At 17.9% G+C, this 14387-nt stretch overlaps 1 protein-coding gene across 1 annotated transcript; it reads left to right on the top strand.

Moving 5' to 3' along the window:
- The first annotated feature begins 529 nt into the window (after nt 1-529).
- Nucleotides 530-9703, top strand: Syngr (synaptogyrin). The gene is made up of 9 exons (XM_086915950.1): nt 530-814; nt 1140-1307; nt 1495-1585; nt 1718-1949; nt 2874-2987; nt 5663-5889; nt 8158-8305; nt 8585-8832; nt 9028-9703. Exons 1-8 carry the CDS (start codon nt 781-783, stop codon nt 8804-8806), a joined length of 1236 nt encoding a protein of 411 aa, XP_086772076.1. The 5' UTR covers nt 530-780; the 3' UTR covers nt 8807-8832; nt 9028-9703.
- Nucleotides 9704-14387: the final 4684 nt, after the last annotated feature.

The raw sequence follows: 14387 nt of genomic DNA, 5'->3' as shown, positions 1-14387 counted from the left end.
ATCTGTGTCGTTTTATAAACTAAATATGAATGCATTTTTATTATATTCTTCTTTTTAATTCTATATCTTTTTTATTGACAATTTTGATATTAAATTTTTTTTGTGCATTTTTTTTCAAATTGTAGATTCTCATATATTTATAAAATAATTATAGCTGGCAAGTAAAATTAACAAAATCTTTATCATAATTAAATCATTCTCTATAATTTTGTCAGCAAATTTTCTTATTTCTTGTTTATGTATAATATCTTGCCTAATTAAAACAAATTTAAAACCAAACCATTTTTAATTTAAATTGAATTAGAATCAAATTAAAAATTGTAATATTAACATTAATCTAAGTTTTATATTTTAATAAGAAAAATAAATAATTGTAAATAATTTTTTTACATATTTTAATTTTAATTTAATCATTTTATTTTGAAAAAACAAAATTTAAAATTTTTTTGTAGCATCATCATTTATGGTCACGAGATTTGTTCTGTATTTGAAAATAATTTAATTAGATATCCCTTTGATATCTATCATAATTACAAATTTTAATCAGCGCCAAATGGATGATAGGTTATGAATTAAAATGTAATTTAATCTATTTTTGGTTCAAAGATTCAAAATTTGGTACAAGATTTGATACTAAAATTGATCCATAATAACAATAGATAGATATACTTTTATAGTCAAACTTTATAGAGATTTGATTTTAGTGCCATAATCAAATTCTTTACTAGGACATTATAAGATAGGCTAAATAAAATTCATTTGCAAATATTTGATAGATTTATGAACACTTTCATTCATTTTAACCTATTTCACGGTAAGAAATTATTATAACATATAAATAATCTCTAAATAATAAATTGTTTACTAAGAATGAAAAATAAATTAATACTGTTATTAAATTTTATTGTTGTATAATTGCTATAATGTTAAGTTTAGCTTAGAACATTAGATCTTAAATTAATAAATCTTTTAAATTAAAAGTTTTATTTTATAAATTTATAAATTCAATTATAATATATATAAAAATTAAATTTCAGTGTATTTTAAAGATTATGAAATTAAAACATTATTATTATTCTATATTTGAATTATGTTTATATTTTTATTATATTAAAATATTTTGAATTTTTTATCTTTAGCATTGTTTAAAACAATGAATAATTATCGCGATCCTTTTGGTTTTACTAAGCAAACAGCCACTTTATTACGTGGTTTGAATGCATCTGAATTGATATCAGAATGTAAAAAAAGAAATATATCAACTGATGTGTTACATGAGCTAAGTGTACAAGAATTAATTATGTTAGGTAAAAATTAAAAATTTTTTGTTACATCTTTATTAAGTAATGAAATTTAAAAAAAAATTTTCATTCATTTTTTCTAAATGAAAGATTCAAAATTTATTATCTATAATTATATGTGTATAATTATATTTTATATTTTTATATCTAATATAAATATATTTTATATCTAATCTAAAAAATTTGAATGTAGGCCTTAATTCTAAAAAAGCAGAAGAATTACAAAATATTTTAAATATTCAAAAAAGAAGATCCAATATTGTAATAACAAATGTTAAAGACAGGTGAAAATTATTTTATTATATTTTTCTAAAAACTATTTTTTTGTAAAGATCAATGAAATTAATTAACTTAATGATTAATTAAGTTAATTTTATTAAAAAAATTAAAAATTTATTGGAAAATTATTTTTTTAGGATTGAACATTTTCTTCAAATAATTAAGCATGGAGAACAACAATTTTCTTTAATACAAGCTCTTATAGCATATTGTCGATTAAGATTGATGAAAGAAAAAATTAATATTTTTGTTGATCTTAATAAATGTTTGAGTGCTTCTAATGTATTACCTATTTCTATTGATGCAACATTAACAGAATTAGAAAAAGCAGAGAAAAATCTTTTTGAACTTGAAAAACTAATTTTAGGGGTATGTCTTAAGTTGACAATATACATTTTAATAAAGTAATTTTTTTCTATGACATTTATGTAATAATAAATATTTTAATTTATTTTTACAGTCAGAGATAAAACCAAAACATAATAATATGCAGCAAATTTGTACTTTTATTAGTGTGTTAGGATTAGTAACATTTGTGTTATTTAAGATATATATAACTTAAACATTATGATATAAGTTCAATTTACAAAAAACAATAAATTATTTGTTATTATTTTTAAATCTTTTTTAATATTTGCTTCTAAAATAAAAATGTTTTTTTTATTATAATGTTAATGTTTTCTATAGTTTCAAACGATATTAAGTAATAAAATAATAAAAATAAATATACAATAAAAAATTAAAAATATTAATAGCATGAAGATTAAATTAAGAAAAAGATAATCGATTTTATTACGAGCATATCAAATTCTCAATTGATGCTGTTTTTCAAATCGATTATTATTTTTATTAAATAGTAAATAATTTTAATAGTAATAAATAGTATTATATTAAATGTATTACTTATTGCAAATAAATTTGAATAAATTTTAATCTTTGTGTTTTGCAATTATTTCTATAAAGAATTCTATTCCAGTTTTATCAAATTAATTTTATACTTAATGATTATTAAGAATTAAATGAAAACTTAGTAATACAATTTATATACATAACTGTGCTAATATATATATTAATGTAAATTCGTGTTAATCAAATTAAATGAATAATTTTGTGATTGAATTAAATTTTACGATTCGAATCGAAAAGGATCGAATTCTCGATTAATTTACGTTCCATCCACCCGAAGCGCTCTTGTGAAAGGATCCACCCTAAAAATCGAGTAGTGGAGGTAGAAAAGAGAATTTTCTCTCAGCGCATGCGCGCTTCCATTAGCTTTGAGCTTTCAAATTTCAGCTCAGTCGCAATAAGATGGACGGTGGAGCGTACGGTGGAGGAAAGGCAGGAGCCCCTTTCGATCCTATTGCCTTCATTCAAAGGCCTCAAGTTATTCTGAAAGCTATATGTTTGGTAAGTTTTTTCCTTGAATATATAATACTTCGATTTTTATTTCTATTGACGTCTTTCTAAATTAAAACATATGTCGATTTTATGCGACGAACATTGATTTTAAAGAGCAAACCACCCCCACCAGTTTGACACAATGGGGTTCTATTGATTTTTCGCAAATTCTTGCGATAGACCCCATAATAGAAAGAATATATAATTCTATATAATTTTCTAATGATTTTTGAATATATCTTAACTTTTCTGTCATTAAAATGAAAAATTAAAAAATAATTCAAATAAAATCTTTTAATTATCATAAAGTAAATTTTAGATCATGAAAATATTACATGATTTTTGAAGCAATTTAAAATTAAAATACTAATTACTTATGAGACATATTAGAAAGTATTTAGAGATGGATTTATTTAGATATAGATATGGAAAGTTTGAGTGGCAAGAAGAAGAGTGACAACGAATGTAAGATATCGATATCGGTATGAACAAAGAGCGTAGATATAAAATGTTTAAATCTCACTCCGTGAACATTTTTAATAAAACTTGCAAGAGAGTTAATAATACAAAAATGAACAAAAAAATAGATACTTTGATAAATTAAGTAATTAATTCATAAATAGATACAGATTGAATAAAAAATGATATAATCGTATATAAGTTAAATTTATAATTATGACTCGAAATATAAAAAAGAAAGAAAAGTTATGTCAATTGATATTTCATAATAAAAATAATTAATAATTATATAATTCTGATCTTTGAAAAAACAGAAGTAACTTATAATTTCATATATTTTTCAAATAATTTTTTATAATATTTAAAAAATAAATCATATTATTTGATAATTTAATGAGAAATAAATTTTTTTATTAATTTAAGGAATTTCATTATTTTTATAGTATATTATCCAGTTTATTAATACTAAGAATTAAAATAAAAGATAATTAAGAATTGTAAATATTGTTAAGTAAATTATTTAAACTAAATTGAAAAATTAAAAAATTAGCGATTTAAAGAATTTTAATGTCAAGTAACTTGAAATTATAAATTTTAGTAAGAATATTAATATCATTTTAATATTTTATTATATATATATCATTTTCCCTATGTGTATCTTAAAATGCTATTTTATTTATTTTCGTATTGTACGGTATTGTATTGTATTTTTTTATGTTGGTTTATTTTTAATTAAAATCTCAAAAATTTTTTTATTTTAATTAAAATTTATTATTATTAATTATTAATTTAATTTTCAATTTAGCTTTATTTAAAGTATTTTAATTAATGAAATAATAATTAATTTATGAAATATTTTTATAAATTATTATATAATTTAAGTAATTTATAAAGTATTAATAATTAAGTAATTTATAATTTACAAAATATTTTATATTGCGATTGTAATAAAAAAAATAAATAAAAATTTCTTTTTTTTTCAATTATTTAATTTTGTAATTATGATGTTTTTTTTGCATCTTCTTAACTTATTTCTATCTCAAGACAGATCCGAACGAAATTGAAACTAATTGCGATTTTATATAAACAGATACGTAAAAAAAATATAAAAAAAATGTCATGAAAAATCAAATGAAAGATTAGTTTTAACGCGAAAATTTTATTTTCAATACAAAAAAAAATTTTCGCTAAACTCAAATATTTAATTTTTTAATTAAATATTGTATTGTATTGGTACCGATTTTATTATTTATTAAATACACTGATATATAAATTTTTGATTAATTTTTGTAAAATTGCGATTTCAATCATAAATATGTAGCAAATATGATAAAAGTATTATATGACGTAAATTATAATTTAAAAAATAAATAAAAAAAAAAGTTCAATTATATTAAGTAATTCTAGTTAATATTATTATAAAAAAATAATATTCATTAAAAAATTATATATTAATTGTAAATATTAATTATAAATATAATTGATAATAATATCAAAAAATCATAATATATCATAAATGAAAATCAATCCATATGTTAATTGGTTAATAAATTATTTCATCATAAACATAAATAATCATAAATAAATTACTTATTATTTAAAATTCATTACTTTGTTTTATAATTTATAATTCTTTAATTTTAAATTCTTTATTTTCTATTTTTTCTTTTTTTTTTTTTTGCATACAAATTATTTCAAAATAGATTTTTTTTTTTTTGCTTACATATGATATATTAATAAATTAAAAAAAATGATATATGTAATAACAAATTATTTAATAAAAAATAATATAATATGATTTAAAAAAATATTTTTAAAATATTATTCTACAATAAAAGTTCTATAAAATTTTAAAAAAATTTAAGAAAATGAAGATTTTTTTGTAGAATATAAAAAATTAATTTTATTAATTATTTTATAAATAAAATTAATAAATTAAAAAAATTTTTAAAGAAAAACAAAAATATTTATAACAATAAATGTATATAAGATAATTCTAATAATTGAGCTATAATTCTGTTCCAAATAAAATTAAAAAAAAATTATAGAGGAAAATGTTGCGCAATTTAACATAATTTATCATTATAATAATTCAATTATAGAATCAATCTGCATATCATATTATATAGTATATTTAAATATATATAAAAAATATAATATAATTTTTATTAAAAATAATTTGAATTAGATGTTATAAAAATTATTATTTAATTTTAATTTTTTAGCTCTTTGCGATAATTGTATTTGGATGCATAAGCAACAAAGGATATATAAAAAAGGAAGGCGGAAAAGAGGTATGTCTTTATAATGAAGATCACAATGCTTGCAATTATGGAATAGGAATTGGAGTGCTTGCCTTCCTCGCCAGTATCGGATTCCTTGCTGGCGAATATCTTTTTGAGCAGATGTCTTCTGTTAAGACCAGAAAACATTTTGTTTTACTTGATTTAGGGTATGTATTTCTTATTCTAAACTATAACAAATTTTTTTCAGAAATTGTTAAAACTAAATTGTATATATACAATTATGGAATATATATATATATATATATATGAATATATATATATATATTCATGAGATTTTTTGAAGAGAAAAAAAAAGAAAATTTTCTTCAAATTCTAAAGACCAAAAAATAAATAAAAATTATATTAGATAAAATAGCCTAAAATAGCCTCAAATAGAACTTGTATTGTTTTACAAAAGAATATTGTAATATTGTATTGTAATATCATATATAATGATATTACAAATCTCTTCTAGATGGATCCATTTCCTGACTTTATTCAAATTCATTAGATTTTACACAATTAAATTTCTTTCTTAAAAAATAATATAAAACATTTTTTAAAATGACTTATAATTTAGGAAATAATTGCATTCGAACATTAAAATAAAATATTCTATATATATATGTATATTTATAATAATTACTTGTAATATAATGCGTATTTTCATATCATAATTTTTTTAATAAAAATTAAAAATTTTAATTTTTTGTTTTTTTTTTTAAATTGCGTAGATTGATATTTATAGTTTAAATTAGTTATAAGATTTTATATATTTTTTTTTAACTATTTTTAGTATTTTTTAACTGTTATAAATAAAGTATATTTAGTGGTGGTTCATTCATAAGAACAGTTAAAATTCATATTAATTGAATATATCATATATATCATATGATATATAAAAATATGAATACATATTTTTACGAAATGAATTATATAAATCGATTTACTGTTTTGTTATATTAAAAAAAAAATATGATTATTGCAAATATGAAAAATTTTAATGATAAATAATTATAAATAAATTTATAAATAAAAAAATGTAATTTTGATATAAATAGATAATTATTGACATTTTTTTTGTTTTTTTTTTTTATTTATTTTTATATATATATTATTTTATATATATATTATCATTTTATATTTTATATATACATTTTTTACTTATTAATTATAATTCAAGTTTTATATATATATGTATATATACGAACTATTTGAAAATGATAATTATTCATGTATTGAAATATTTAAAAATTTACATTTGAATTTACTAAAAGATATTGACAAACACTAATAAATTCAGATAATATTTTTAAACTATAAAAATGTTAAATTTTATTATATAATAATAAAGAAAATATAAAAAATAATAAAAAAAGGTTTTTTTTAGCTATAAATAGATTTATTTAACAAATTTTCAAAAATATAATTAATTTATATAATTTATATTAAAATATAAATATTAAATAAAAATATAAATGAATAAATATTTATATAGTTTATATTTTAATTGAAGTTTTCTGAAATATATTTTTTTAATATAAAAAATAATTAAAATGAAGACATGTAAACGAAAATTAAATTTATTAAAAAATATTTTCAGTTATATCATATAAGAATTTAAAATAAATAATTATAAAAAAGAAAATATTTCATTAAGATGATTAATAATAATTTTATTCATATTTCAATTTTTTTTTTATTTTTTTTAGCATCGTGAAATTCATAACGAATAAGAAAGAACAAAGCAATAACATCGTTATATTTATCTTTGTTATAGGTTTTTTTTAAAGTTCTAAAACATAATGTTATTTTGCTAAATTTTTTAACCTTTTTCTAAAAACAAAACTTTAAATTATGCATTTCTTCCTATAATTTTTTTATTAAAAAATGTTATAAAAATCATTACTTTTAAATCTAATTAAACTATAAAGACTTTAATGGTGATGCACAAAGAATTTATAATAAATAAATTAATACGATTAAAAAGTTATTTTGATATTTATTGATTTTTACAAATAGACTTATATCATTTAAAAGAAACATTTTTACAATAATATTTAATAATTAAATTTTGAATTTTGAATTTACAAAGATATATAATATTAATTTTGTTATTATAAATGAAAAGAAGTTATTGATTGAACCAAAAAGTGAACTAAATTGAACTAAATTAATCTTAACTTATTTTAAAATTGAACTTATATCACTTTAAAAATAAATGATTTATATAATTCCAGTTTTATTGCTACAATCCCACTATATTAAATTATATATTATTATAAATTCTTATGAACCATCACTACATATATTAAATTAATAATATTTGTAATAAAAAAAATCTCGATAAAATCTCGAAAGTTATTTAATGATTTAATTAAAAATTTGTATTCTAAGGTATTGAAATAATTAAAACATTATATTTTAATGTTTAGATTCTCTGGTTTTTGGGCATTCCTTTATTTCGTTGGATTTTGTTACTTAACCAATGCTTGGAATAAATCAGAAACACCGAAAAATAATTATGGAGTGAACAATGTTCAAAGCGCTATCGCTTTTTCCTTTTTCTCCATTTTTACTTGGGTAAATTAATCAAATAGTTTTATTTTATTAAATTTTTAATTTAATAAATCAATGTAATAAATATGTGATATAAATAAGTTTTCGAAATATTAATTAAAATAAAAAATTTATAAAATTAATACAAACAATATTTTTATATTTATACAATACAAAAATTTAATTATATAAAAATAAAAGATTACAATAAATTACAGAATATTACGAAAATATTATTTATTCTTAATTTAACATCTATATTTAAAATATATATATATCTGTGTGTGTGTATGTGTGTAATAGGCTGCCTGTGCATGGTTTGCGTTTCAAAGATTCAAACAAGGAACCGATGCTGCATTTGCACCAAGTTATGAAGCAGATCCTGTTGGTGGAACAGGATATACAAGTTATCCTGATGCGACTGATACTGGTTATCAAGAACCGCCTTTTGGCCAACAACAACAACAACAACAACAACAACAACAACAACAACGGATGCCCGATTTTCGAGCTCCAGCTTATTAATTCTGAAATATAATTTATCACTATCGGTAAAGTAAAATTTATATTATTTTTTAATTCAAATCAATATTTTATATTAATAAAACTACAAAATTATTATTAAATTAATCAATATATTTTATAAGGAAATACTAATTTTTAATAATATTAATATTTAAAGTGTTGTAAATTTTTTTTACTTAACATAACAAAAAATAATTTTTTATTGCATGTTATCTTTTTAGACACAACGTAAAAAAATAATAGGAAAAGAAGACAGAAGCTCTACAAAAAAATCTATAATGATTGAGCAATGTCGACAGAGTAAGTTATAATAATATAATAGTGAATGAAAGAAAAAGAAAAGATGAGTAAATGGGAAAAATAAAAAAATTATAAAAAAAAAATAAATGATATGAAGAGAAAAAAGAAAAGCAAGAAAGAGAACATGTATGTAAATACAAGATATTAATATATTCGTGAGATATATATCTTTTGAAGAATTGATTGTAAAGACCAAAATTTATATAAAAATGTTGGTTTATTTATTAAATTTTAAGCAATTTAAATTCGTAAATGATAATAAATGAAGTAAATAAATGAAGTAAGATAGAAATAAAATGTGATGGTAGTGTAAAGAAGGCAGAACGATCTCTTTTCATTTCATTTCATTGTACAAACTTCTATTGCTTATAGTTTATAATAAATAAATATTAACAGATATTTTTATATACTAATTTTTATATTTATTTTGATCTTTAAAATTGATTCTCGAATATTTTACTTCTGTCGAATATATTACTATTGGCTATGAATATATTAACATCCTGTAAATGAGTATGTATGTATACATGTATGAATGTGAAAAAATAGAATGTATGAATGTGTAGACGCAAGACAACAAAATGTTATTTGTTAAAACTGTGCTTCTTATTGTTGACCACTTATAAATCTCACACCTAAAAATCAGTGGCGTAAAAAAAAAAAATATTTAAAAAAAAGAAAAAATTGGGTTACTGCCCTTGCATAAAATATTTAAGATTGAAAGATAAATAAAAGAATAAAAGAAAAAAGAGAAAAAAGAAAGGAGGAAGAAAGGAGAAAAAGGAGAGGAAAAGCGAGAGAGAGAAATAAAAAGAAGAGAAAAATGGATATTCACCATCCAGAATTATATATAAATATAAATTCATACATATACACACGCGCGCGTACGCACGAATATATATATATATATATATACATGCATGTGTGTGTGTGTGTGTGTGTATATTAGGATGTGCTGAAAATAGAATGGTATAAGCGAGAAATGTAAAATTATTCGCCACTGTAAATGTGAAATAAATATTATAAATTAATAATTTTTTTATATAAAATATTAATTTTTCAATTTTTTTCAAATAAAAATCTTATTATAGCTTGAAAATGTGCCTGAACATTTAATGTTTTATAAACACTCAGTATTTTGTTTTAAATATTATTATAAAAAAGAATATAATAATAACAGTATAATAAAAATAAAAAAAAAGATTATCTTAATAAATAAATCTTCAATCTTAAGGCGAGGAATTTTATATTTGTCATTTGTATTATTGTTTTCAAAACATCGTATATATACATACACATATATATATGTATATATATATATGTATATATATATATATATATATATATATATATATATATATATATACACATATTACATATATACATATATGTAATTGTAAACGATAAAGAATAGCGGTTCTGTAATAATTCTTAAGTAGTTATATGCACATATATTTTACTGTGTTGATATAACGTGTTCATAGAAAATCGCGAATACGACTGTACTACTGTTAATGACAAGACCTATATCAAAGAAAAGAAAAAAAATTACAATTTCATTAGAAATCAAATTATTCTTGATTTCTTTCTATCATTGTCGTATATCATCTTATATTATAGGCGAATTCTTCTTCGCAATACATTGCGTATTAATGTGTCAACAGATTGTAAGTACTATTTTTAAGAAAGTGTCGAAGGCTTATTGGTCATTATAACATGTTTTTCAGTTCATATGATGACAAATTTTTTTTTAATTTTTTCAAAAAGAAAAAAAAAATATATTAAAATTATTTTGTTAAATTTCGTTAATGTTATGTTTTTTATGTTATAATATTATGTTAATATTATAAATATAATTAATTAAATATATTAGAGAAATTGGGACAGCAATTACTATTTAAATAAAAATATAATATATATAATTGGTATATTGAACATTGTAAAAGATAAAATAATTAAAAATATTCTTGTTAGAAAAATAAAACATTATTAATTTATTTTTTTGATATTATTCTATATAAAAAAGAATAATTAAATTTGTGATTGTATTTTTTTGGAAATTAAATTATTCTCTACCCAGTTTCTCAATGTTATATTAATATAAATATTTGAAATAATTTTAAGAGATATTTGCATGACTTAAATAGAGATTTAAGGGTGAATTTTTTTATAAAAGTAATTTTGTATCGCTCCGATGTTAAATTAAAATATTTAATTACTTGAAGGAATTTCTATTACGTTTTCATAAGTGATTTTTACATTCGATATTTTTTTAGCATCATTCAAAATTTATATTCATAAATTATATATTCATTTATATTTTAGCAATATTGGAGCAAATAAAATTTCTTCTACAAATTACGCAAATAATTATGAACATTTTTTTTTTTATATTCTTCAATTATACTGCCTTGTTCTAAACTTATTCTAAATTTAATTAATAAATTGCATGGCAGTATCGTAAAAAAAAAAAAATAAATAAATAAATAAATAAATAAAATTATTTTTTCGATATGTTGTATTATTTTTCCTAAGCATTGTTATATTTATATCAATATTATTTAAAAATTATTTAACGACATTATAATTTTTATGTTTATTATCGTGAGACTACTATAAGACATGTAAATAAAAAAAAGATACATAAAAATAATAAAATAATATCAATATATTATATTAAAAAGAATAGAAAAGAATTATATTTATTATTTAAAAAAAATTATATGATTAGATTAAAATTTTTCTATATTTATTTTCTAAAGAATTATGTTATAGAAACATTAAAAATTATAAGAATATAGTCATTATTATATAGTCTTATTACTATTTTGAACAATTTTTTTTTAATGAAAGAAAATATTTTTGAACAATTGTATGTTAGGATTTTCATTTCTGAACTTAATTTTTATAATAATCTTTATTTATATTACAATATTTATATACTGTAGAGAGAAAGAATACTGGATATCATACCCATACTGGAGAGGGAAGAAATATTTATTAAAGAGATAATATTAACTATATAATTATATTATTGTAATTATACTAGGTGTCTCATTGTAACAAACAAATTTACTCATATAAGTATCAAATTTTCAAGTAATCAATTTATCTATATGAATATATTTATAATATATTCAATTCTTGAAAAATTAATTGTATATATAATCATCATATTATAAAATTGTGTTTATTTTAATATCATTTCTATAATGCAATTAAATTTAATCTAATTTCAAAAATAAAAATATATAAATTTGAATTTTTATTTTAATGTTTTAGGAAATTTTTAAAGATTTTTTAAATTTTTGACAATAATTTAAAAAAAAAATTAGAAATTTAAAATCTTTGAGATACCTCGTATATAACATACATTTGAAACAGTAAAAATAAATGTTTAGAAAATAAATATATAATTAATTATAGAGATATATGTAAGTAATTATTTTGTGAGCTGAATGTTTAAAGAATAGTTAAAATCAATAGTTTCAATTGATTTATTAGATTCTCTCTAATATGGTAATATTAATAGTTACCAATTAAAATTGTATTTTCTGTTTATAGGAATTTTTAAAATGAAAAAAATAAAAAAAAATATTTTTATTTTTATTATTTTATTTAATTGGCAGTATGTAAAATTTATATATATATTTATATTTATTTAATTATATTTTAACATAATTATATTTATATTTTACATAAAATATATATTGTGAATGTCAACGAGAAGAATAAAATTAATTTTATTAAATTTTATAAAATTCTTACAAAAGATTAGAATATTTAATAAGTATTTAACACTTAAATAATAAATATACTTTTAAATGAAAAATTTAAAAATAAATTATAATAATGAATTTAAATATACGTAAATATTATATTTTAAATATATATATAATTATATTATTACTTCTCGTTGTTTTTCACATATTTCAATTTGTAGCTTCTTTAAGAGCCGTTATATACTGACGACTATTAGAAATCAAGAAAATACATATATGAGTTTATAAATTAGCAAATAAAGTATATTGAATTAAATACATATGAGAGGCAACTTTGCTAACGATCATATGTATATATTTGCACTTCTTATTGATTTCATTATATTTAAAAATTTATCAAATGATTTAACTAACATTTTCATGAAATTGAAGAATTTGTCTTCATATTTTCTAATCTTTTTAAAAAATTCGATAAACATTCTTTTTTTACAATAAAAGATGCTAATATTTTTTTTACTCTTTTTTTTGAAAGTAACATTATAATGATAAGAATTTCTTTAATATCTTTTTTATTCGATATATATGATATTGACAATTTTCAATTCGTCGAGTTTGGTGGTTGATTGATTGGTGAATTTGATCTTATTTTTAGTTTCTCAGATTGTCAAACAATTAGTCGACAATGTATAACGACTTTAATATCAATGATAAAAACAAAATATTTATTATTTATTAGTATTCCTCAGAATTAAATTTATCGTTGTATGTACTGTATTTTTTATATTTGTTGAAAGAATTTGTATAATCAAATATTATCAGTATTTTATTGTTTAATAAATTTTTAGTGCCTAATCTATGATAATTTTCAAATCCAATTTTTATAGATGGAACATATAAATATTTCTTTAATTTATATTATCATTCACTGGTTACTTTAAATGTCATGTATATTTTATATGTATTTATAAAAGAATTGAAAATGAAAAGAATTCAAAAATTTTTTGTTTTCTCATCATTTTATCAAAAGAGAAATATTTTATACATTTAAAATTTATATAAAATTACATTTTCATTGAAAACAAATCTTTCAATTATATCAATATCTCAATCAATAAAAACTATTTAATGTGTATAAAATATTTAATAAATATATATAATTATATATAATTATAATTTATTGTAATCTTTTTTATTTAAAAATAATTTAAGATAATAATTTTTTTAGATAGTATAATTATAATTATATATAATTTTAGATAATATAATTATATATGCATTCATATTCTCTAAAATATATTTTTTTATTTTTAAGTTAAATAATGGATAAATGGATAAAATAATACGAATTACGATACAGCAATAAAAATTAGATAAATATCAATATCAATGATTTTACGAATAATCTAAAAAGTATTTCAAATTTTAATTTTTAAATTTTTTACAAGTTTGTTTTTTACAAATTGTTTATTTTAATTATTTAGTTTATTCATTTTAGAGTTTATTCATTTTAATTATATTTTTTATTATACTTATTATATTTATTTATTATACTGTTTTTC

This window comes from Apis florea, unplaced genomic scaffold, assembly GCF_048593485.1.
Source record: "Apis florea isolate Af1SG1 unplaced genomic scaffold, ASM4859348v1 contig_3798_pilon, whole genome shotgun sequence".
NCBI lineage: Eukaryota > Metazoa > Arthropoda > Insecta > Hymenoptera > Apidae > Apis > Apis florea.
The sequence above is the reverse complement of the archived record's forward strand: the minus strand, read 5'-3'. Positions and strand labels throughout refer to the sequence as shown.

Excerpts from the sequence above, each read along its gene's own strand:
- Syngr (XM_086915950.1), top strand. The coding sequence starts at position 781 with ATGAACACTTTCATTCATTTTAACCTATTTCACG. Across the intron at positions 1,308-1,494 it reads ACAAGAATTAATTATGTTAG|GCCTTAATTCTAAAAAAGCA; the intron begins GTAAAAATTAAA and ends ATTTGAATGTAG. Across the intron at positions 8,306-8,584 it reads TTTTCTCCATTTTTACTTGG|GCTGCCTGTGCATGGTTTGC; the intron begins GTAAATTAATCA and ends TGTGTGTAATAG.